At 39.5% G+C, this 27,142-nt stretch overlaps 1 protein-coding gene across 2 annotated transcripts in view; it reads left to right on the top strand.

The window, feature by feature from the left end:
- gtdc1 (glycosyltransferase-like domain containing 1) overlaps positions 1-27,142 on the top strand; it is a 67,530-nt gene that overhangs the window by 10,066 nt on the left and 30,322 nt on the right. For both annotated transcript variants that reach the window (XM_066641180.1, XM_066641181.1), the window contains exons 2-4: positions 3,307-3,528; positions 14,919-15,086; positions 18,031-18,204. In XM_066641180.1, the coding sequence (XP_066497277.1) occupies positions 3,350-3,528; positions 14,919-15,086; positions 18,031-18,204 (521 nt within the window). In that variant the 5' untranslated portion in view covers positions 3,307-3,349. The remainder of the gene's footprint in view (positions 1-3,306; positions 3,529-14,918; positions 15,087-18,030; positions 18,205-27,142) is intronic.

Here is a 27,142-nt window from a genome sequence, read left to right as displayed (position 1 = left end):
ACGTTTAGTCACTATTCTGCTTGCTTGGAATGACAAATTGCTGGCAACCTGATTCCAGGCAATACACTGGCCTAATGGAAAAGAGAAGAAGCCAAACTGAGTAGGTACCATGCAGTGGAAAAGCACCCTAAATTGGAGTTGGAGTGATGTTTGTGATCCGGAGCTGATCCCACAACACCAATACCTGACCTTACTTAAGTTCTCAAGGCTGAAAGCCATCAAATCTCCACAGAACTGTAGTGTAAAGTCTTCCCAGAAGAGAAGAGGCACTGTCCTCTATCTGTTAGTCCACGTCAGTCAGTGTAGGCCTCAGCGTCTTTGAACTTTAGCCTGTGATTAGCTGCACTCTTGATCTGTGTTAGCGTAGCCTAGCTCAGCTCACACAGAGGCTAACAGAGGGTGCGTCGTCTTCTGAGAGGTTGAGAAATGACTCAGCATCCATGGAGAGTCGTGATGCTGCTGTTTCAGCTTCACAGGTTGGGTACGGCGGGGTTTCCCTCTCGCATCACTCTGCGGGGGTAAGCACACTGACGTTAACCCCTCGCTTTCCTGTCTCCATTTTGAGGTCGGACGTGTGTGTTTATGCCCTACCTGTGTAAGATGGAGGGCTCGACTTAAAGGTAACCGTGTGAGTGGGAAAAGCCCACTTATATCCGCTTTCGGAAAAACCCAGCCAGCCATTTGGACCAGGTTATTTTTCTTTTCTTTTTTTTTTGTATTTTTTTTTTTGACAACAAAACCCATGATCTGTAAAAGACCAACCAGGGTAAGCTTTGTTGTTTTGTTGTCTGCTTTGAAACTTTGGGGCGGAGGCAGAGCGGGAAAATCCGATTTGATTATTGATTGTGTCAGTATTGGAAATAATTAACGAAATCATTGTAATGAGAAGGGAGACACTTATTTATTGCTAATTAGCAATGAGTTTGTGTTTAAGCTGAAATATGAATGTTTTTCAGTAACTCTGTATTTGAATATTGATCATCTCTGTATATTTATAAACTGATATGTTCATAATGAATTATGATGTGTGAAGGAGAAAGGGTGGAATGTACCTCAATTTAGTTAATGTTCACTTATACACAAACTGGCCATAACATTAAAGACATCTTGCTTTTTTACACTCATTGTCTGGGTTTTTATTGGTAATTTGTATTATTATTATTGTCTTTTTAAGCTCCTCTAACATTATAGGCATAGTTTGTAGTTCTATAATTACAGACTACACTCCATCTGTTGTTCTGCATACTTTGACAGCCCCATTTCTTGCTGATTTTCAGTGGTCTGGGCTCCCACAGGACCACCACAGAGCTGGTATTATTTGGACAGTGGGTTATTCTCAGTGCTGCAGTGACACTGATGTGGTGGTGGTGTACTAGCCACAACAGAGCAAGGTGAAAGGGGACTAGCAAAGTATGCAGAGCAACCTGTGGACTACCGTGTGAAATTGCTGTTGAGCTGATATTAATACGTACAATGAGTGTAGAATTTTTAATGTGTTTTGGCTGTTATTAATATTTTGATGTGATGAATTTTCTTGATTGATGCATATTTTAATGACATTAATAAATGCTAGGTCTGTCACAACAGCCTTTTTTTAGATTGATATATTGGCCCAGAAGTATTTGTATAAAATATATAGTTGATTATTTCAGATCATTATGTGCCACTGGTATAAATATAATATAATAACATAATAATGCAGTTACGGGACTTTTAAAGAGCGGTGACCATCAATAATATACAATGAAAGTCAATAATGTAATTATTGGTACAGACTGAGTCATATAGATATGTTCCTAAAACTATATTACAACTGAAACTCCAGACCCGGCTCCTTCAAAACAGTACAGGCCCGTTGTGGCCTATGTCCCGTATTCTACAGATTATCATCATGAGTTCCCAGAAGGGTTTCTTTTCCATCGGCCTGTGCACTTGCACAATATCACTGTGTCAGCATTCCGCTGCGAGTTGAAATTCGCTGAAGGCCAGCTGTTGATTTTATTTTTATTTTTACTGCATGTCTCTTTCTGAATTCCAGTTATGACTTAACCCTTTCTGTCGCACAGCTCTGAAACGTCTGGGAAAGTACTGTACGTAGGCGATTTTTCGAATACATTAATGACATCCCACTTATTATTCCTCAGTCACGCCACCCAGTTCTCATTAGTCATTAGTGTTTCCATACATTAGAATATCAAATAACAATCTGTTGAAACAACACAGGTTTAATGTTTGTGTTTGAGTAAGTACAGGTTTCTGCAGGTTTACTTTCAGTGCTAGTTTTCTAAACGTTCTCCTGTTCTCCAGGGATGAACAATTTGGGGGAATTTTCTAATTGTAACTTAATTGAATTTAATTAATTTATTATAATTTTTTTTTAACCAATATTGTTATTTAAATTCCAGTGTTTCTTCGTAAATGAAGGTCCAGGCATGGTTTCATAACCAAGAAATACATAGAAGATCTGGCCTTGAGTTGAGTGTAGAGTGTTAGAAACAGCATAGTGTTTTGTAGCCTCTAATTGGACTAATGTTAAATCTGTTAGAGAGAAGATTGAAAATAAATGACCTCAGTTTAAACTTTAACATATTTGTGTTGATAATATCAGACACAACTGGCATTTGAAAATTGCACTCTTTCAAATGGTATTATTCGATTTAAAAATGATTAATTATTCAGCCTTGTCGGACATATACGCTTATGGTAAGTTTTGCAGAGAAGCTAAAAATAAACAAATAAATAATTATACTACTAATAATTGAATAATGTAATATTTACATTTTATTGTAGAAATATATTATTATATCCCAGCAGCTTTGAAGCAATTCTATTGGTCCAAATTTCCGATTTCGCGCTATTATTTTTAATATGACACATTATGCACAATGTAAAAATGATATCTTCAGATAATGTTAGAAAATTTTGTGTGGAAAAATTAATAAATTCATTTTCATTTTAATAATAATTAGTATTTGCAGTAAAAAAAAAAACTTGAAAAAAAGTCAAATCCTTCCATTTATCCAGGACTTTTATTTTGTATTTTTAAAGGCTTTAAACCAACACATGATAAGAGCTTCTTCTCTTTTCTGCTGATTTTCGGAGCAGGTGGCTTTCTTTCCTCATCCTTTATTAAAAACAGGAACCAGTGTTACTAAATGTGAGAACATGTGAGAGTGAGGAAATTAAAACCGGTTTAAAAACATTTTTATTTTGCTGTGTCATATATCAAATATCTCAGAATAGCTGTGATAAACTGCAGTTGGATTTATTCATATTAATGTATGCTTCCAATCTGTGTCATTCCAGGTTCCCTGGACTTTGATGGTGCCCTCTGCTTTATCCTTCACCCATGAGTGTCCTGCTGGTGGAGGCTTTCTACGGCGGCTCTCACAAGCAGCTCATAGACCTTCTTCAGGGAAGTGTAGAAGACTGTGTGACCTGTACTCTACCCGCTAAGAAATGGCACTGGAGGGCCAGGACGGCCACCCTCTATTTCATGCAGGCCATTCCATCCAGTCCATCCTACAGGTCAGTGTTTACATGGGAACAAACTTTCAGGCCCTGAAATGTCCTCCAAAACAAATCGCTGTAGTCAAATGTAGTCTTTATTGACATTTCATAACGTATATTGGAATGAAATGATGTTCTTCAGACTCAGAGTGCAGCACAAACATCAACCAGCCCATTACACAGGAGATAACGGAGATAAGGAAATAACTAGATAACAGAGAGAAACAGAAGGTACGGAATATGCAATAAACACACAGTAGAACAAACACAGTGATGTTAAAAAGACAAGATGGCATGAGAAAACACAGCACAAAGTAACAACAGTACCATCCATTTTGCCTTTTGTCCCTGCAGTATAATTCCGATATCGATATGAACAGTATACAACCCACTCAAATATTTCCAAGAACAAACCATCAAACATTAACCTATTGGCTTTTTCAGTGTTAATATTTTGGAACGTCAGCAATGGACGTCAGTCAGTGACAGATGCTGTAAATAATGTATATTGAAATATGAAAAATATGTATAAAAGTCATATAATTGTTATTGAAACATTTTACAAAAACATGCAGAAGTCTAAGCACCTAAGATAATGATATATATTTAAAATAATGCCTTCTCAGTGATTGTGGTGCTTGTATAAAGTTATATATAATCACAGTAAATAAAGAAAAATAATATAAAACAAATAAGAAATATAATATCATTTGTTTTCTATAAAGTAGTAGGTGTGAGTGAGTTTGAAGAACAATGGTTTGTTCAGATTTTCCTTGATTGCAAGGAGATTGAATTTGTTAAATCAACAGCACACATTATTTAAAATTATTATTCATTAAGCGGTAAAATTAGGTATTGGATGATAACCTCAATTATATGGATTGCCACAAGGAGAGATTTGGAAAAAGTTAAACCAACAAATTCATACATAGAGCATCACACTCACTAGAATAATGTTAATTAGTTTCATTTTAATATCGGGTTTTATTTGTTGTTTGTTTGCTTGTATTTTTTAGCAAATAAACATTTACTGCTTTTTAAACCTCATAATCTCTGGTGCCAAAAACTTTTGCCTAGTACTGTATATTGATATTGGATTATTGTCCAGCCCTAACTAAAATTTTCTAGAGCTAGTGGCTAAAGTTTAACATGTCTGTAAGCTTTTATTCACTGTTTCAGTACCACAGATACTAGTATTGTGGTACTTTTGGTTACTTTTCTGCAGTTTGCTGTGTCCTGAATTTGGAGTTCCACCTTAAGTAATGCATCCGAAAGAGCAAATATACAGCTGTATTACCCACCTTTGGAGGTTCATCTCTTTTCACACTTTTCAATATTTCGAGGTTTACACAGACACACGTAGAGAAAACCTTAGACAGTTTGAACCCAGATACTTAATTTGTTTCCCATTCACTGAGCCAGAACTGCGTAGAAACACAGGAGCGTTTTTCCAGTGCGCAAACAAACAAGAGGTCTAGCAAATCATGAGGAAACATTTTTATTTTTTTAACATATACTAAAAAGTGTATTGGATTAAACTCATGATCATCACCTTAACTCATATTATACAGTTACTAATAACATTCATATTGAAGAATTAGAAAGACAAAATGGCCGGGCCATCGTAAAATTACACTACACTGTATGCAAAAGTGAAGGTACTCCTGTTTGGACTAAATGATAGTATGTCCAAAATTACACTTATTATAATGCACATTTACAATTTATTTGAAAGAGTAAACACCTAATATGTGCAAATATAGATTTCTAATACGTCTTTCTGATAAACCCAACAAATAAATAGAAATGTACACTAAAATCAAATGGTAATATAAGGGCCATATTTAAGCCGAATGCTTAGTCGTATCAGTTTGCAGTGTATATGTAAAACACCGCTAGCGATAAGCTTGTTGTGATATTTAGGTCAGTTGGATGTCGACGATTGTTTGTGATTATTTTCTGTGATGATTATTTTCTACCGAAGCCATGACTCACATTTTTTAGTGTATTAGAAACTATCGGAAACACGTCTGGAAAATGCCACATATGTGTAAGCAAACGGAAGCAAGCTAATATTCAGAATCTCAACCCAGCTTTTGTCAAAAAAGAAAAACAGCTGCTTCCACTTGAGTATGTGGTATCATGTCCTTTTCCTGTATCAGCACATACAAAAAAAAATAATCCTGAACGCTACGTTTAAACAAGATTTACAATCAGAGTGATCTCATTCTCACCTTGCTAACCGCACTCACATTCATTATGTACTGAGATACATTGAATTTTTAGTATGAATTTATGTTATATTTATGCGTTTGCTTCTGTTGTTCAGCTGATTAGTATAAAGGGAGGAATGCGACTGGATCTTGTGTCAAAGGCATATTTAAGAATCTTTAAATCTATAACCTAAACACTAAACATAACCCTGACCGGGCTCAGAGCTGGACAAGAGTCCAATATTAATATATATCACAATATAAAATGTTTAAATTACAATTATATGAATTTTACACACATTTTCTGTATTTCAATACACATTATTTACAGCATAGGTCACTGACTGACGTTCATTACAGTAGCACCGTCTTTGAGTTTAAAATTGAGTTTAAAAATATTAATATTGACAAAGCCAATAGGTTTATGTTTGATGGTGATGTCATGTTTATTGTTTGTTCTTGGACGTTTTTCAGTGGATTTTAAACTGTTCAAATCTATATCAAAATTTTGTATCGACGAAAATCATGAAATATATCATGATTATTAATTTTGGCCATAGTGTCCAGCCCTATATATATATATATATATATATATATATATAAGCATGCTGTTATATTGTTTAGAAATATATTTGTTCTTCAGCTTATGCACTGACTCCGAACCCTGATCTGTTTCTTGCCTTTGTGCACATATATTACACCACAGTGAGGGCACATGTTCACTAACCCAGAGGCAGCAAGGGTAGTGAGAGAGTGTGAAGCAATTTACACTATTTAGAACTTTTTCAACACATCTTTCTTAACAGATCCCTTAGCGGTTTGTCAGGTAAATCATGTCCATTAACCTTGTGAAACAGGAAACACCAAAATATATGGCCTTGACATTGGAAGAAGCTTTGGTGTTGTTTTTGTTTACGTGTGTTTTTTTATTATGTGATTTTGTTGTATAGAAAATATGAAGGGCAGGACAAATTGTGTTATACCCAGATTAATCATCTGAAAAATAATTTGAATTGAGTTTTCAGTTCCGTTAAAGGAACAGAAAGTAAGTAAGGGGTTTTGCCACAAGTTACATAATGCACTGCAGAGCTGAGCTTGGATTAGTAAGAACAGAGGCTCTAATGAACAGGTTCTTCTCTGCAAGGGCAATGATTATGAAACCTAACGCCTTACAGACCATCACCACATCCCCAGACACACACACAAAACTGAGTGGGTTCCTGTCTTACTTCCTATTATTCAGCCACGATTTCACGCTGAATAACTTACAGTTCTTTAGTTCCAGCTATGAACTAATTTTTCTGGTTCACGAATCAGTTTGTCGGTGGAAACGCACCGAATGGTGCCATATTAGTTTCACACACTGGATTGTGAAATATGGCTGAACTAACAACAGACGGTGTAGTAGTGCCACCTTAAGTGGTTTCTGTGAAATAAGGCTGAAGTAACAGTTCCTACTCGCGCATGTGCGTTTCAGTATTAGGAGTCAGTAAGTAAGTAAACAAAATGACCTGAACTAGGCCGGCCTGGTAATCCTGCATAAATAAATAAATAAATAGCATATTACATCAAGGGCGGCACGGTGGCGCGGCAGGTAGTTTCGCAGTCACACAGCTACAGGGACCTGGAGGTTGTAAGTTTGATTCTCGCTCCGGGTGACTGTCTGTGAGGAGTTGGTGTGTTCTCCCCGTGTCCGCGTGGGTTTCCTCCAGGCGCTCAGGTTTCCTCCCACAGTCCAAAAACACACATTGGTAGGTGGATTGGCGACTCAAAAGTGTCCATAGGTGTGAGTGAATGTATGAGTGTGTGAGTCTGTGTTGCCCTGTGAAGGACTGGCGCCCCCTCCAGGGTGTGTTCCTGCCTTGTGCCCAGTGATTCCAGGTAGGCTCTGGACCCACCGTGACCCTGAACTGGATAAGCAGTTACAGATAATGGATGGATGGGTGGATGGATTTTACATCAAATACTACTACTATTACAACAAAATAATTCAGGACAAAATCTACTCTAGAAACAGCGCCCCAGCTGTCAGGCCACACATTTTTAAATCTTTGTTTAAGTGTTTAGAGGTAATAAACACTTAAGACGCCTGGTTCCTATCATCCACACTGCGGCCAGTTCTGACTCATACTATTTCCATTGAAAGGAGCATTTCACATCAAAAACACTTGACCAGAAAACTAATAGCAGTCTTGAATTCTTTGATAGAGTGACATTCAACAGTCGAGACTAGACACGTGTCATAGCACTATTGTAAATATTACAGATATTACAGATGCCATGCCTGACCTAAACTGAACATTGCACATATTTCTGTGATGAGAATCTTCTGATCTGCCGTCAGTATCTTGTTGAAACGGGGGAAATCCATGGTCTATTTTGGTCCAGTGAAATAGGAAGCAGACCACATGGTGTACGGTCATTGGAGGGCTTCATCATATCCCTAAAATCTAGAATTCCTCTTCTACAACTGCCACATATTTTTTGTGCATTCTTACAATGGTTAAAGCTAATGAGGGACATTTTCAACACTCCAGTGGATCGAGTTGCAGAGGAGGGATGGTAGTATTTTCATGCACACATAGTGCAGTCCTTTACTCATCTGCATTCCCATGCAGAGCTCTTTGCTGTGGCTTGACATTTCTAAGACCTGTGCCTGAACAATTAAGAGGCTGAAATGATCAATGCCTTTCAATGCAGCGAATCGTGGGCACGTATCTGCAGACACTACATCAGGGTTTGAGAAAACGTTGCAAGGTTAGATCTCAGAGCTAAGAGAGCCAGTCTCCCCCCACCTACGCCCCACCAAAGTCAACTGTCTTTCCCTGTTTCTGGCTTAAAGTAAACCAATGAGTACACACACGGGCGCTGGTTTGAACAGAGCTTCCACAGAGCGAATTTTGACGTAACTTGACATTACTTGTAGTTCCTCTGTTGATGCACACACACACACACACACACTCAGGCATCTGCTGGGACTTTCTCCCTCCCTCTCAGAGCTAAAGGTGGGTGGGGAAAACCCTGAGCGACATCTAAAAGCTTGTTATTTCTCATGCATTATCAGTGTGATGAAGAAAGAGTTAAAATAAACAGCATTCTGGCCAAAGTCAAGTTCCCCACTTCACTTTATGCTGTAATCTAGATTGACTCGCAGTTTCAGTTGCTTTGCAGTGGTAGGCCATGGCTGTGTTAGGAGTCAATGCAGTGCAGTGGTGGGCTTACCCGGACAGGGGGTTCCAGCCACACAGAGACCAGCCGTGTTGCTGACTTCTCTACACCAACCGCTTTAGGCCGATCTCTTTAGGACCTCGGTTGGTAAGTGAGCCACATACTCCCATTGTCTATATCAACACTGAAACCGTTTGAGCCAACCCTACATTTGTGCATAGTCAGGCTTAATGAATAGTGATAGGCCGAATGAATAATTCACCAGCTCCCTCTCCCGCTCCCAATGGTAATTATGAGAGGGGAAACATTTCTACAGCTCGAGCAAGAGCCAAGAGCAGCGCTGATCTTTCCAAAACGGCACCTTTCGCACAAAACACTCTTATGCAATTAAGAGTGTGACTAAGCAAACAGTAAAACAGCCACCCACCACGTCTGCTGTCCTACAGGTCGCTTCTGGACCCGAAACATCTGCTTTGCTTACGGTTAGTAGTTAGCGCTGGAAATAAATGGTGGGCGACGATTATGGTCTTGTGACAAGAGTGGAATCCTGCGTCTGCCAATAACAAATTACCTTTAAGGCTGGTATTTTAAAACTCCACACATACATCATCACCGGCGAAAGAATTCTTAGTAATTCAGATGCCCCGACAAGTGGAAACAGTACTGAAAATCTCGTCTCAAACAAAAGCACTGTACGCAAAGAATATACCTGAGCAGAAGTGAAAGTACGTCTTGAACAAACTACTCCATTATGAGTAAATAGCAGGGCTTAATTTTAAGAGACACTCATACAGTGCTATATACTATTAAATTCTAAGACATTGCTATACGCATACACATACACACAAACACACTTACACACACACACACACCAATAACATATATAGTCGCTCTCCAGAGAAAAACACGTATCTCCATTTGTATTGATTTTAAGTTTAATACATTATTCGAACACCGTTTCTTTCACATTTTTTTTACATTTCCTAATCAATCGACCAATAGAAATGCTCCAAAATTACTTGAGATTTATATTATAAATTTAATAAATCATTTCCTCAGTGTTTGAGGCACAAGTTTTTAAAGCTTCTGTGTCCGATGCTGAAGCTCTCCATGAATCTTTTACTCGGCAAATTAAGAGATTCTAATTCAAATGTCACATTAACAGCTCTAAAGTAAAAAAGAACAGTTTCCTCCTGCATTTGTTTTCTTGTGTTTTTATTGTTATTAATAATATTGTTATTATTGCCATTTACAATATGTGACTATATGTATTTTTTGTAAAAAAGGGGCACATTTAAGAAAAACAAATAAATGATAAGTACATGGAATGTATATTATGTATTGTTTATGAACAGTTATGATTATAATTTCGAAGCTTGTAGGAAAACAAAAGGTCGGCATATGGGAAAAATCTATTTAAAAGGTTTTTTAGTGTTTATTTATTTATTTATTGTTACTTAACTAAGTACACATTACTTGCAAAAGTTTTAGGCACCAGCAACATGTAAGTAGTGTTTTTCTAATGTAGCCTTTAGACAAACTTATTGATTGCTATTATGTTTTTCAGTGTGTGTGTGTGTGTGTGTGTGTACACATATATACACTTCACATTTTCAAATCAATCAGCATCATTTGTTTAATTATTTATTGGTTAAATAACATGCAAATTATTAAGTTAGTGCTGGAAATCTAAAATGTAATAAATTTTTTCTTATAAATATTTTTGTAATTATTTCTATATTAACCCACAAAATTATTGCCTTTCTTAGAGGTGAAAAAAGAAATTTTCATAGTAATGTGCATCTGTTTAAAAAATTTAACTACTTTTCCTAAATTGTATTTTGCCCTGCTTGAAAATGAATAATAACTTTTAAAATACAATTATTAATATATTTCTCATATATTTTTAAATATTTATATTTTCTAGATTGAGTCTCTATTTATGAATTCTATTTTTAATAAATCGATATTGAGAGTGACTGTTTAATTGCTGGTGTGATATTTAAATAAAATTATTGTTTTATTTTTGTTACACTTTTCTTCAGTGCTGTAAAAATATTCATATAAAATGCTTTATTGCTCGGCTCAAACTGATCTAATGGCCCTTGTCTTGTCGCAGGAGTGATGTAAAAGCACTGTGGGAGTTTAATGGTGATTTAAGCGACTGTAGGAAAGGAAGCAGAGTCATTGTGGAGCTTCCTCTGTTTCCAGGGAGCTGAGCTGAGCTCTCTGCCACAGTTACACAGTTACACCGCAGTGGAATTCAGGACTGAGGAAACATGCTTCACATACAAGTCCCTCATTTTCCCTCTTCTGTGGGATTCGAGCTCCTTTCTGAATTCCACAGAAAACTCTGTAGCAGTGCTCTAACCCATTCCGTGAACGTACACATCACTGTAAATAACAGTTTATTAAACACAGTCAGTAATTCAGTTATTTTACAGGTGCAATATTGTTTACACTCACTTAACACCTAAAGTCTACCCCATTTTCAAGTCTTGATGTGTTTCTGAATGGTACACTGCATTATCTGCTCCAGAACAAGCAAAATAATAATAATAATTAAAAAAACCTATTAATAAAGAGTTAAAATCGGATGTATGAAATCAATGCAACTTCTGTGATTATTATAGAACATGACATGAAAAGGCAATGCAAATCAATGTATTATAACTAGTATATAGTACCAGCCAAAGGTTGCTTTTGAGTCACATCCTTATGAGTCAGTATTGGAATAGGGCTATTCCCTGCATAGAACTGTGTACCAGCTCTACCTCTGCACAACCCAAGTTCTGGTCCCAAACAAATTAAGAAAGCAAGCCGTTCTACTAATTAACTCTTGACAAGGCATAGCTCTTCACTGAAAACCATTCCTGGTGATGACCTCATGAAGCTGAATGAGAGAATACCAAGAGTGTGCAAAGCAAAAGGTGGCTACTCTGAAGAACATAAAGTATAAAACATGCTGGTTTGTTTAACATTTTTTTTGTTTACTACATATTTCCATAGGTGTTCCTTCATAGTTTTACTGTCCTCCATATTCATTTACAATGTAGAAATTAATAAATATAAATAATAATTCAAATTAAATGAGAAGGTGTGTACAAACATTTGACTGGTACTGTAGAAGTTAATAAAATAAAGCCAGTAAATCACACAACATTAAATAATATTTAAAAAATTGCCTTTAAATGCTCAAATTTAGGTCTGTTATTAAAGGAACTGAAAGGAACACTACGTAATATTTCTACTTTAAAATTACAGCTTCAGAATCATTGTGATGCTCCGCTGAGCTGTAACAGAGAGAACAGGGCCTGTGATGTTGCTACTCTGGGCTCAGAACTGCAGAAACAGCACTGTTTAACTTTTGGAGGAGGGTAGGAAACCACCCCTTCCCCACTGAAATCAGTACAGTGCTGTAAAAATAAATGACACTAGGGTGAAGCACAAGGAGCTTACATAGTGTTCCTTTACTATGGATATCCTTGAACTTATGAACTGAAGTGAAATCTTGAATTTTAGATTTTGAAAATTAGTTACTTGAATTCTTTTTCAACTCCAGATTTTATTTATTTATTTATGCTTTTTATTTAAAATGTTTCTTTTAAAAATGTACAGATATTACATGTTCTTTCTGGAGAACAGTGTAATGGACCTTCAAGGTGCACAACTGGACTTTAAGACACCTAACGGACCTTAGAGGTTACATTACCTGTACAGGGCATAGTATCTGACAGTGTACCACCACAGCGACAGCACAGTGTACAGTGAGTGTTTGCTGCTCATACGCCACACATTCCTCTTTAACCTATAACTCCTTCCATCTGGATTTCTAATTTGATCTTTGCCTGTTTTATTTGTTATTTCAATTTCTGTTTATTTTTCTTTTCCGAAAATTCCCAAATTTGTACAATTTCATTTTCTTAAGGACTGTAAATAGTCATCAATCAAATTCCAGTTTTCTCCGCACCTGCGTTTGCAATCAAGCTGAAAAGTCGGGTCAGATTACCCCTTCACTCCACACCTCATCGAGTTCAAAGCGGACCTAAGTGCGGTCGCTGGTTTTATTAGAGCTGGACTGTGTTCCCTGGACAGTTTGCAGCAGGAATATGGAGGATGAAAAATAGTGATCCCTCATCTGCTCTGCTTCAGAGACTCGTGTTGATGTGGACACTGATGAAGTCTCGTTGGTTTACTGTTTTATACTTTACTATAAAAGGTTAGGCCTTGATATGGAGGATTAGACCTAGTTTTATTTATTTATTTAGTTAGTTAGTTAGTTACCCGTTTTGCTGAAAACATCAGTGAAACATTTGTGAGATGCTTTGTTCAAACTACCAAAAGGATCAAACATCACAGCAGCATTCTCTCCAGTTCCTTTAAATGATAAAGAGCCGCTTGCTGTTCACCCCAACGCCGAGCACACAGCAGTGAGGGGCGAAGAGTAGAAGAATCTGTTTTTTTAGCCCTGTTTACTCTGTTCTCTTTCTTTTTTACAGAGTGCTCTTATTTCTCCACAATCATTGTGTGTAATTTGCTTCATAAACACAGGTTTATCCAGCACTGATTGGATAGATTCTGACGAGGGGGCAGGTCAATTCTGAAGCCCACAGAAACAGATGAGGTTTCACAGTTTGTGGGTTGGTAGGAGCCCCAGATTTTTGTGAAAATGTGATTTAGTTTTTTCAATATATTCAGTTTTTTTTCATGGTTTACACTTATGTGTTTGTTGTTCTGGGTCGGAATTGGTTCAGTTAATTATTTTACATTAATTTCTAATAGCTCTTTCTATATGAATTTTTTGAACATTGTGCAGTATGGTTTAGAAATGAAGTTCACTTCACACAGCAAGAAAAGGAACACCTCCAGGCAGAGATTTAAAAAAAAAAATATTTTATTTTAAAGTGTTGCTTCTGTTGTCATCATTATAATGTCCAGCAGCTTGGGCATCTCATTTTTGCCCAGCCCTGATCCGAGACCGCTGTCACAGCTCTAAGTATATAATGATCAAGGTTTGAGTTTGGGGAAAGTGGAAGGGCCTTGGATCAGAGTAAAATTGCAACTTCAACTCAAACCGTGTCGTGGTCTTGAGGCCGTGGGCTCGCCACTTCAAAGAGACTCGCTCTCAGACAGAGGAGGCATGGAGATGGGGGGTGGGGTTCATTTAGGGTGATGAACGATTCAGCTTCAAAAGCTCTCTGACCCCCCCCTTCCAGAGCTCTTAAGGACCAAGCCTTCCCTCGGTCCCAAAGGACTGATTATTGACCTCAGTAATGCACCTAGCCCAGCTATTCGACACCACCCTTTTACTTATTTATACACATGCCATGTTATATGTCAGATTGTTACCGCCATAAATATATTTGAAGAAAAGAAATCTTCAACCATTATTTATAAGCTCCTGTCGAGAAGAGAGTAAACATATGTTCCAGCATGAATATTTATGTGTTTTGATTTTTAAATTGAACGTGTACAGTGATCCTCTCAGCGTGGAGTCAGATATTAAGTTAACCTTGTTTTTATATTTACAGGGTGAGTCAAAGGTCGCAGGACACCATTTTATCTGAATACTCAGGCAAGTAATAGGTGAGGGGGCTATGTCCAGAACATGGCCGCCATCTTGAAAGCCGCCATATTGGATGGGCACGTTATTCCAATAAGTGCAAGTTTGTAGTTGGTAGCATGTAGCATATAAAAGACATAAAATGGTGCCCTGCGACCTTCAGTGAATGGTTCAATGAATTTAAGGGTTTGTGTTAGTTATTTGAGGGATATGTCATTTTATACAAAACTATTTATTTTAAATACGATTTCAGTCAAAACAATCTGCATAAAATACAGTGTAAAAGTAACTTAACAACAAAGTGTAAAAATATATAAATAATAAAAACACAGTATAATGAGTTCACTCATGCTCTTTATTACACATTATGGCAACTTGCTTTCAGTTTTGTTTTCTAAGAAGAAAAAATAAATAAATAAATAAATAGTTCTGAATACACTCTTTTGTTTGTCTCTTACTGGTAGGGTCCTGTTTACCAGTTCGGTGCTCAGCCTCGCCGAGTTGGTGGCCCTTCGTCCAGACCTAGCCTCACTGAAGAAGATCCTCTACTTCCATGAGAACCAGCTGATCTACCCAGTACGGAAAAGCCAAGAAAGGGACTTCCAGTACGGCTACAACCAGATCCTGTCCTGGTGAGGATGTACCTTATTTGTGCCACAGTTGAGTTCTGCTTGCTGCAGTGCATTTGTGGTCTAATATTGAGGTCATGCCCCAGAGCATGTTTCCAGTAAAATGAGCATTAGCTTACTCTGAAATGTGTGAGTGATATTCAAGTGGAAAATTCATTGACGAATTTCTGATAACAGCGTGATAACCGTGAATTCTGTATTCATATGACTTTATATGTGCATTCATGAGGCATTATGTGACATATATGATATAATATATGTGCTATAATATACATAATATAAAATCAGGCTACATGACACATGTGAATATGCGTTATGTGTAATGACCTCTTACTATGGTGCCTTATAATGTTTACAATGTCCTTATATATAGGTGTTTTAAAATATGTTATGGAACCTGAATTTAATAATTCATTCATTCATCTGATTCAGCCACTTCATCCTGTTCAGGAATGGAGCCTACCATCAATCATTGGGATGGACAGTCAGCCACAGAGCCACACAGTCTCACACACACACACCCACACACACTTGTGGACAATTTCACCCACTCATCCAGTCATTCACTCACACACTCTCAGAAATAATAGGTATATAATCTATTAAGAGCAGTTTAATTTACAGACACTTCACATGCATTTCTGTTTGTCACATGTGAGGCTACTCAGCCAATCAGGTCTGTGCATTATGATGAGCGCTGTGACTCCAATGAGTGACACACACAGGGCAGGGCTCCAGACGCCGCTGTCCTGGGGCCAGTAAAAATAGCCCAAGGGACGTGATAAAAGCTCTTTTGGGACACTTTCATGATGACAGTGTTGTGAGATAAAACCAGAGACTTTAAAAATAAGGGAACGATTACGGGTTGGAATTCTCATAACGCTGAACTTTAATTCCCGTCCTTCAGCATAAAGAGCCAATCAGCTTGCTGTTAACAGATAAAGTCCCGCCCTCCAGCAACAAGGACCAGTCAGATTGCTGGCTGTGTAAAGCAGTCAACTGCAACTACAAGTCATTAAGGACTTTATTTACAAATGCATTTTTTAAAATCATTGTTTTACTTGAAATGAGAAAAGGATATTTTATTAAGAGTATTTTTTTATTTATAATAACTGTAAATGTTGTTGAAATATATTGAAATGTAATTGAAAGGGTAATTTGATTTGATTATAATGCAGGTTCTACATTATGTTCTGGACCTTGGCTTGAGAAGATTTTCTCTAATTGGACCCTAATGAATTTTAATTAATCACCCCTGGGACGGCACGGTGGCGCAGCAGGTAGTGTCACAGTCACACAGCTCCAGGGGCCTGGAGGTTGTGGGTTCGAGGAGTGCTCTCCCTCGTGGTGTGTTCTCCCTGTGTCCGCGTGGGTTTCCTCCGGGTGCTCCGGTTTCCTCACACAGTCCAAAAACACACGTTGGTATGTGGATTGGCGAAAAGTGTGTGTGCAAAAGTGTCCGTAGGTGTGAGTGTGTGTGTGTGTGTCTGTGTGTGTCTGTGTTGCCCTGTGAAGGACTGGCGCCCCCTCCAGGGTGTGTTCCCGCCTTGCGCCCAATGATTCCAGGTAGGCTCTGGAATCTGCGACCCTGAACTGGATAAGGGTTACAGATAATGAATGAATGAATGAATGAATAGTCACCCGTGTCTTAGATCTTTATGTCAGTGACGCTACCACCGTACTATCCCGCATGACTTTATAATCATGATATGGAAATATAGCAAATGTGTCTTCATATACCATGCACCATAAGACCTCATGAAACCTGACATTGTAAAATCATGCCCCATTAATTTGGTAACTGTTAGAATTACATATATTCCTGCATATGCTATGAGTTATAACAGTGGTTCCCAAAGTGGGGAGATGTGGGGCTCAGTAAAGCAAATGAATGAGATCCAAATCGCCTGTCACTTGTGGTAGTTCCACTGTAAATCTGATTTTTAAAATAAAATTTAATTGATTTATTACAAGTTGCAGTTGGGCATTAATTCTAAGGTCTCAAATAAATTCCAGTGGAGCTTAAGACAAAACAGTCATGATTTTATAAAAGTTATAAATATAGGTATTAAACATTATGTGAATACATCCACGTTGACTTTGCTTGTGCTCTGGAATATAGACGTACTTTGTCATTGAATGTATTAGCTGCTCTGCTGTGGTTGGCTAATCATGGCGTATATAATGGAGCCCTCAGTCTTGAAGAAGTGGGATTTGAAGCTCCTAATATCTTCATTAATCTAGATCTGGCAATTAAGCGCACGTCTTTAAGGCCGGTGTGTGATTGTTATCCATTAGGCTTGTTGTCTGTCGGGGCAGCAGTTCAGATCCACTTTGTTTTGCTCGGTTAAATCCTGCGCTTGTTTATGGTCAGGACGATGCAGTGACATTTAAAAGCTCATGGCTGATGGCCTGCTAATTTCAATGCTAATTGAGCGCTGCTGCGTAAGTCACTCTTTAAATTGGTGTTAATGTGTGTAACAATTAAAATCCAGGGCCAGTTAGTGTTTGCTTTTCTCTTTTATTGTTTGTAATTAAATCCAGATCTTTATTTAAAATGTAGGCTATGCCTCTGCAGTGTTCATGGCTGAGCTTCTATTTAATTTCCTCTGTGTTTTTTGTTATCAACGAGATATTATTAAATGTATAATGTTGTGTGTGTTGTCAAACTATGGCCAGAAGTTTTGAAAACCAAACACAGAATCTATAACTGAGAAATTATGCTTTGAAAAAGGAGAGGACTGTGTCAATATATAAATATTTGTGTTTTTTTCTACCTGCATCAACAAGATGAATACTTATTGCTTGTAACTACCCAAAATGTGCTGCTGATGATATAAAGTCCAGGGTTTTAAAACTCCAGCATCACTGCTGTGTCTGATCCACTCGCATTAGCACAGCATCACTTTTAAATACATTGTTTCTCCTTATTTTCTCATCTCTCCAGTTTGGTGGCGGACGAAGTGGTGTTCAACTCGGAATTCAATATGGACTCCTTCCTGTCGTCCATCTCCACCTTCATGAAGACCATTCCGGACCATCGGCCCAAGGGCCTGGACCAGCTAATCAGGCCCAAGTGCAGAGTGCTGTATTTCCCCATCCAGTTTAATGATGTCACAAGGTTTGTCCTTTCACCCTCCCTCCCTCCCTTCCCTCTGCAGCCTTCAATTTGCCTTCTAGGGATCACCGCTCCACTGATTAAAAAAAAAAAAAAAAGAAAAACGCAAGAGGAGAGAAAAGAAAAGCTAGCGAGTTCCTTTTTAATCCGCCCCCAAAAGCTGATCGAGTATGCAAGCGTGGTAAATGGCAAGTGGGCAAAGTTGTGTAAGAAAGTGATTAGAATAGACAGCTTTAATATCCTGTGCTTGACACACTCCTGCTGCAAGACACACACACACACACACACACACACACACACACACAGGCTCATGGCTTTCACGCTGGTCTGTGTTCTGTGCTTTGGTTTCTGCTGTATGTGTAAAAGATAGTAACTGATCTTCCGATGTCACCAGCAAACCGATCAGCAGCGGAAGGCTTTTGAGGTTTTTGCTATTAGTAGCGTCTCTGTGAAAATAAATTCAGATTTAAAGACCTCCCGGACTCTCTGGACAAAGCTTGACTTTGAGTCGGGCAACCTTCAGGTCTAGGTCTTAATGATAATGTCTGTGACCTGCTTTGGTCAAAATACCACAAGGATCAAACCCCACAGCAACATTCTTTCAGCTTCTTTCAGCTACAGTTTCTTTAAATGATTATGAGCCACATCTCGCCCCAGAGCAAGCAGCAGCATTCGGAAAGGTGAAGCTCTTGTTTTAGCTGTTTTAGAGTTTTTCTCTTCTGTCTCCGCTCATGTTCACACTGTTCTAGCTCAGTTGTCTTCCTTCTCCATTTTCATTTGTGCAGTTTTCTGCTTAGATCTCTAATTTCTTCACTGTCAGTTTGTCTATCCATCCATCCATTATCTGTAACCGCTTATCCAATTTAGGGTCGCGGGGGGTACAGAGCCTACCTGGAATCATCGGGCGCAAGGCGGAAATACACCCTGGAGGGGACGCCAGTCCTTCACAGGGCAACACAGACACACACACATATTCACTCACACACTCACACCTACGGACACTTTCCAGTCGCCAATCCACCTGCAACGTGTGTTTTTGGACTGTGGGAGGAAACCGGAGCACCCGGAGGAAACCCACGCGGACACGGGGAGAACACACCAACTCCTCACAGACAGTCGCCCGGAGCGGGAATCAAACCCACAACCTCCAGGTCCCTGGAGCTGTGTGACTGCGACAATACCTGCTGCGCCACCGTGCCGCCCCCAGTTTGTCTATTTTACTCCATTTATCCCCACCTCTGTGCTGTCACATAAACATAGAATGGAGTGGATTCAGCTTGTTTTACCCTATGTTCGATTTGGCAGCCCAGAAAAACTGACAGGGTTGTGTTTTTTTTTTGTATTTTGTGTTTAAAGCAACACTAGGTAGGATTTTTACCTTAAAATTACAGCTTCAAAATCACTGTGATTCTTCACTGAGCTGTTATAGGGAGAGCAGGGCCTCTGTGGTTGCTTCTCCAAGCTCTGAACTTCAGAAAATGCAAAATGTAACTTCTGAGGGTAGAAAACCACCCCAGTGATTACATATAGTATTAGGTGTCTGTGTCCACAGTGGGTGCACTTTAAAGAAACGCTAACTATCTATCTATTTATTTATTTTTCCAGCGGCCCTTCCAGTGTAATTATTATTTTCAGACTCGTTCTGAAACCAATGGGAGTGGTGCAGGTCCCTACCTACCTCCAAAAGTTTCATAGTGCGGTTCCTGCAGTGCTGAGCCAGAGCAGCAATGACAGAGGCCCTGAATTCCCTATTATAGCTCAGTGAAGCATCACAGTGATTTTGACGCTGTTAATTTAAGGTAAAAAAATTACATAGTGTTACTTTAAGTAGCAAAATGAGGGTGTTTAAAGACATGTGCATTTTTCACATGCTTTGTTAAGGCATATACCCTGTTTACTCTGAACGTCCCTCCTTTTGGCTTTTTTGTTGAGCCTTCTCTGGCAGTGGATTCGCTCCAGAATCATCCTCATGAGCTGTCATCTCGGATAAGAAAGCAAGGGTGGTAATTTTTGATCCACCCAGATACTCCTGAAAGATTCTTCCAGCGGCGATACCGCAGACAGGGCTGCTCCTCATTACTGCCATAATGGAGATCAGCCAGAACCAGAACAACAAACAGAACCTGGTCCTGATTCCTGTCAGTTTCAGCTCCCTTTCTTCTAAATCTAAAAAAAGGAGATGTGTATATTTCAGCAGTGTGGGAATGTGAGACTGGGTTGACACTGAGCTCAAGGTCCATTTTATTAATTCCACTGACCACACAGGAGCACTGTAGTTCTACAGTTACAGGCTGTAGTCCAGTAGTTGCTCTGCATACTCCGCCCAAGTCTTACCTGTGCTCCTTGGACAGCGAGTGTAGATACAAGGTAGGTGTTCCTAATTAAAACCTAATTGGAATATTCAGTTTAACGTCAATATAGAAATGAGAGTGCTGAGTAAACCCAGAGAAAACGAGAACAGAGAAGAAAGAGAACAGAGTGAAAACGGCTAAAATCCAAAGCTCCTCGCTCCTCACTGCTGTGCGCTCAGGGTCGGGGGAACAGTGAGCTGCTCATTATCATTTAAAGGAACAGGCGGCCCTTCTGAACAAGACTGTTTAGACAGTGAGAGAACGCTGCTGTGGGGTTTGATCCTTGTGGTGTTTTGACCAAAGCAGGTCAAGACTCCGAACTGTGCTCACTTGTGGAAAAAAGTTAGAATATTTGCATTTTAAAGCACATCTTGCATCCTCCAGTTCAAGGCAGTGCCCCACAACAGTGTGTGTATGTGTAATTATTTATTTATTATTTAAGCCGGACCCCGAGGCGGCCGTGTCTATGGCAGTGGGGGGTTCAGTGTGTCTGCGGTTGACTGAGACTTGATTTTGCTGCAGCTCCGGTTCGCGCTCACGCTGGGTCTCCTCTGACGTGCCACTGTTAAAAGCTGTTTTCACTTTTGTTTGTTTGTTGCTCTTTTTCGCAGAATTCCTCTTCTAGACCCGTAATCGTAAAGCAGCTCAAATACTATTGGATTGTGGTTCTGAATAAATCTGAAATAGCAGAGCAAATTGGCTCAGGAAGTGCGTGTTCGCCCTGCATCTGCAGTGACACTGCGCTTTTCTCTCGTCATGTGCTGCAGTTGTGGTTTGTGTCATGCGCTTTAAGCAAATGCACTTTTTCAGTCAAATTTTACAACCTTTCCGAGATATTCCAGAAATGTGCTGCGAGTCTGTGTCCTCAGTCAGCGTCCGTCCCCCAACAGAGTGTCTCTAACACAGGACTCTGTAAAGACTGACACTTCTTTCTCTTTCTTTTTTTTCTTTTGCTCTTTAATTTTTTTATATTTCTCTTTTTGTGCTTTATTTCTTTTGTCCTTTTTTCTTTCTTTAGTGTGTTCTTTCACATTTGTATTCATCTTTTTGCACTTTTATTCTTTCTTCTTTTTTATCTGTTTATTTTTTTATTCTTTCTTTTTATCCTGTTTTTACTCATCTTTCATTGTTATTCTTTCTTTTGTCATGTATTTCTCTCTTTCTCTTTTTCTGTTTTTCTTCTTATTTCTGTTACTTATTCATTCTTTTGTTTCTTTTCTTTTGTCTGTTCTTTCTTCCTTTTTTACTCTTTATTTTCTTTCTTTGTCATTTCCTACTTTCTCTCCTCCTTTGATTTCTGCCTTTTTTTCTTTCATTCTTTATTTCTTGAGGCCTATATTTATTTAGACATTTTGTTTTTCCATCGTTTCATTCTTTCTTTCTGTTTTTCAATCCTTTCTTTGTTTTGTCTAATCTTTCGTCTTTTTTTCATTCTTGTGTGTTCCTTTCTTTCTTCGCTACAGAAGTGAGGAGTGTGTGTTTTGCGTGTGTGGATGTGCTTGGATGCATGCCCAAATTTTTGCCTCTGTAAAAATGTGGGTTAAAATGGCATTAGCTGTGTTTGTCCACATGACTGAGTGTGTGCGGGAGAGTGTGTGTGTGTGTGTGTGTGTGTGTGTGTGTGTTTGTGTGTGTGTGTGTGTGTGTGTGTGTATCACTGTAAGTGAGCTGACACTGATGACGCAGGGCTCTCGCCTACAGTGTTTCTCAGCTCATTTTCAGATGGTAATTCGCCCCGTCCACAGCAAACTCACAGAGTGTAAGGAAGCGATTATATGCATGGCCGGCCATCCGTCAACAGGCCTGAGGTTCACTACCAACTTTGTCCAAGGCCTTTGGAAAAAATATATATATGTGTGTGTGTGTGTGTGTGTGTGTGTGTGTGTGTGTGTGTTCTATGTACACAGTAGTCTTCATAAATGTCCGAATGACCATTAGGTTACTCTTTATTTCTACGTTGTAAAAACTACACCCTGATTCGACATGCGCTGCATACTTTTTCCATTGACCTGGTGGTGACGTGTTGTTTTGGTCCGAGTGGATCAGACACAGCAGTGCTGCTGGAGTTTTAAACCCTTCAGTGTCACTGGACTGAGAATAGTCCACCAACCAAAAACATCCAGCCGACACCGCCCTGTGTCCACTGAAGAAGGACCAGAGGACGACCAACACACACTGCGAAGCGACAGATGAGCTAGTGTCTGTGACTTTACATCTACAAGGTGGACCAATGAGGTAGGCGTGGCTAACAAAGTCCAGCAGCCACTGCTGCGTCTGATCCACTTGTACAAGAACAACACACTCTAAGACACCCACACCACAACGGTGTCTGCTCTATGGTGGCCAAATGGTGACCATTGATGAACAGGTCAGGCAGTTGAGCTCCAGCTTAGCTTAGCTTCATCAAGAGTGAACTTCCAGCTCCTCCGTCTCTTGGTAGGCGTCTATTGTCTGGAGCAGCCAGGATTTCATTAGCCCATTTTAAGTGGATGCAGATAACCGGAGCCACTTTGAAAAGTTGGTGAGGAAAACGAGGGGCTTTTTGGCTGCTTTTTAAAAGCAGTTCCCAAGCCATTGATGTGTCTCTCCGAGCAGTGGCCTGCCTCCAATGACTGACTCGTGGAATGATTCTGTTACTGAAGCAGATGGCAGGATATCCTGCTGCAGAGATTCCTTCAGTGAGGTTCAAAAGGAAACAGCCAGTGGATATTATATGACTTCGCTCCCTTATCTGAGCCGCACAATTCCCGCGCTGGAAAGACTGATCAAAGCAGGCTGGACACAGGTTAAATCCTGGACAGCGCTGGAATTTCAAAGATGAGGTGTTGACAATGCTTTCATTATTAAAGAAACGGAAGTGGAGACCTCCTTGATATCACTGGAGCTTCTCTTATTGACGACAATATCAGATGTTTCTCCTAAGATCCAGAGGCTAGGCGTTTCTTGCATCTCCTTGTCCTCATGTATCGGGTTATTTTTGAAAAATAGAGATTTTTCTCCATTAGTTTTTGAAAATATTCCCATTAAGACTATGAAAACGGTTGCATTGTTATGCCAGTCCAGTAGGGGGCTATAGAATAATGTCTTAACGTAAGACATCAAAACACCACAGAGCATGAGAGAAACACAGTGGTTTAATCCCAAATCACTCCATACCCACTACGTAGTGCATGAAATGACTAAATCTAGATCTTAATAGTGCATTATATATTTCAAATACAACATTTATATTTATTTGTATTTGAAAATCTGAAATCTAGTGCTATCTGTGTGTGTACATTGTGGGATAATGATTTATATAGTTCACTATATAGGGAGCGAGAAGCTTATTTAATTTAAGCCAGAGATAGGTGTGTTGTGTTTTTTCCTGTAAACACAACACCACTGAGTTTTCAGAAATCACCACCTTCACCTTCTGAACCTTCTCAGTTTTGATGATGTGGATCACTGCTATTATTTGTATCTGGACAGAAATGTCACATGACACTACAGATCCAAAGTTGAGATCTCCTTGAAGTGGTTGTGGTTTCTCTTTAGCCAGGCATACACTGTGGTTTTGGAAATGTTATGGACATGACAAATATGTGCAGTGTAGTTGTAGCTTGCCTTCAATTCCCTCAGTTAAATGGCCAAACCGTATTGTCCATGTCTTTTCAGCTGCCCGTGGGTCTGTGCAGAGCAGTGTGCAACAGCATAGGTACATTGTTATTATTAATATAATTGTTATTTTAAATAATTTAGCTCCTCAATAACTGTGGTGATTGTATGAAATTACATATAATACGGTATGTTCTTATGGTGTGAGCACATACATCACACGAGGAAGGATTCCAACGTGCAGTGAGAGTTATCACCAAAGAATTCGATTCACTAGAAGTTTTCATTTTCACAGTGTTCTTTAGGCACCAATGAGATCAAATGGACAGGGACTTTGCTAAAGCTGCTTAGATATTTCTCTTGGGTTCAAGGAATCTCCCAGGAATTGCTCATGTCTCCTAAGCCCCAAAAATTTTCCAGACTTTGCTGGACTGCTGGCCTCTAGTACAAAGTCCAGGTAATGTTTGAATGAACCCGTGTGTGAACAGAGCCGCTAATGTACCAGAGAATCACAGTGAATTCATACCATGCCTCCTGACCCAGTAGAACTATTGCAGCTGTGAGAACACACCACACACAGAGAATCCTCAACTGAACCTAACGTGTGAAAGGGCAACTCCGGAAAATGTCTGGACCTGAACCTTCTCAGTTTTGATGCTGTGGGTCGTCTAGTATGAAGTCTCTCATGTTTTATAACACTGCTCCTCCTTTAGGACATTTAGGGGAACCACCATCTTCTGAGCCACCACTGAACAACTTTAGCTGCTGGTCTAAGGCCTAATTTGTTTGAGAAGCTGGCTCAGTGGCTTTTGAAGCCCAGTGGTGCAAATTCACGCTCAGTATGGAAGGGTTTATCATGCCCTGCACTTTGTCCTGAATATTCATGCAGAACATTCAGCGTCAGTCATCAGCATGCAGTGTGTCTTTCCCCCTGTCTCGCTGAATGTTTTGCACCTTGTTTCACTTACTGAGGTGTAGTGTATGATGTACGTGAACTCAGCTTGTGCAACCTTCAGATTTTTAAGCTAGTTAGGCAGCACTGCATACGCCAGCCATTTCACAGCTGGACATTTTGCAACATTGTTGAAATCTTACCATTTCATTTATTTTTTCTGTTTTTTGGAAGGTACGACAACTTACACTTGTCCAACACATACACCATAAATCAAGGGTGTTTATAGGTCATTGGTAAATACTGTGCAGGCTTTAGACTCGATGTTGTAACATTGCTGTGAATTTTAACTTTAAATTTACATTTAATTTGAAATGTAATGTGTTTTTAATATCATTGTAGAACAATGGTAACAGTGGTACTGGTTTTGCTATACTTGTGAGGACTTTCCATAGAGATAATGATTACTGTAGCTACACCTGCACTTAGGGTGTGTTCAGACTTTTCAGTTCTGTTGGTCTGGACCAGAAAAGAACATTAAACATTGTTATATATTAGTCCTGGTTTGGTTTGAGTCCATACTAACATATTTACAGTCAAATCAAGGCAAGTAAAGAAGTGACATACGATGCACAGATGACTTTAATTTTGTGAGCCAGCTGTCAGTGTTGTCAGCTAAGCTTAATGCACTTACCAAGATCATGTGGGTTTACCTGGAGGTACTTTTACCAAGCACAGCGAGAAATGGGGCAGCTGTCTGTACTCAACTCCTTGTTTTTAATGCACGTTTCTCTTTTTTCGTGATTATTGTTTGGACTTCACTTCCCATGCTTGGTTTGTTTAGATGTTTTTTTGTTCGTATTGCGTTCACACCTGAAACAAACCTCACCAGAGTTTGTCTAGAAATGGATTGAGACCCACCTGCTCTGGTGGTCATGGTCTGTTTGTTTGTTGCACACCAGTTCGAAAGGGAGCATTCACACTTGCTCTAATGAACCACACTAAGAGAGCAACCTCTTCTGAAGTCTGAAGACACCATTAAATCTTAAAAAGTATAATAATAATAAATAATTGTGAGGAGGAACAAAATGCCCTCAGAATGCAATAAAATGTGTGATAGTCTTACCCTTGCAAGGACATATGGTCCTCACAGATATATAAAAACATGCACACACACACACACACACACACACACACACTATTGATTAGGGGAAGTGAACCAATGCCCGACACCCAGAAATCTTTGGAAGTTATGTGTCTAGTTCAAGGGCACATCAGCCGAGGATGTTGAGGGAGGAAACAGCACCGTTCCTTAACTCCACCCCCCACCCTCATTTCTTTTCCTGGTGGCCCAGTGGATTGAACCTGTGACCATTTGGTCCCAAACCTGCTTTCCTAACCTTTGGCTCCCCCCAGATGCTGATGTTGGATGTAGTTCTTAATCACATTCACCACTCAAGCACATCCCAGAAATATTGGATTGAGCTCAATGTCTCCACATCCACTGCTTTACAGCCCAGTGCTGGGGGCTTTATTCCTGTCACTCTTGGCATTGGGCATAGTGCCATGTCATGAGCTCATGGGGTAAAGCAGTAATACCTGTATTTCTGGAAGCATTTCTACACAGATTGCCGCAGAGGAACATTCTCCAGAGCTCCAGATATTTCCCCTCTTCCATACAGTTCCTACTGGCCAGCGTGTGGCCTGGTTGGAGGTCATAAGCACGTATCAACTTGGCAGTGGGGCGTGCAAAATCCTCACACGCCACATCACTCATCCTCACAGCCTTTGGATTGCTCTGAAGCTATAATGCGGTCGGCGCGAGGAGATGAAGGGCTGGACTTTCTTAATCAAAGCGCCAAGCGTTTAATCTGTTCGGTGAAACATCTGGCGGGCACCTTTTCTCATTTGTTTTTGGTCGACATTAGATTGCACCTCCTTGGCGCACTGGGGATCGGCCTCGAGAAAAGAGGGTCGGATCTCGGAGCTCGTGGCACGAGGGCTCCTCAGCGTGTGCCCTGTGAAAATAATCCACCGGTTAAAAACCCGAAGGTATGGCGTGCTTCTGATCTCCGGATCGCATGTGCCAAGGAACCAGCCA

This window comes from Hoplias malabaricus, chromosome 12 (assembly GCF_029633855.1).
Source record: "Hoplias malabaricus isolate fHopMal1 chromosome 12, fHopMal1.hap1, whole genome shotgun sequence".
Taxonomy (NCBI): domain Eukaryota; kingdom Metazoa; phylum Chordata; class Actinopteri; order Characiformes; family Erythrinidae; genus Hoplias; species Hoplias malabaricus.
This window is presented reverse-complemented; position numbering and strand designations above follow the sequence as displayed.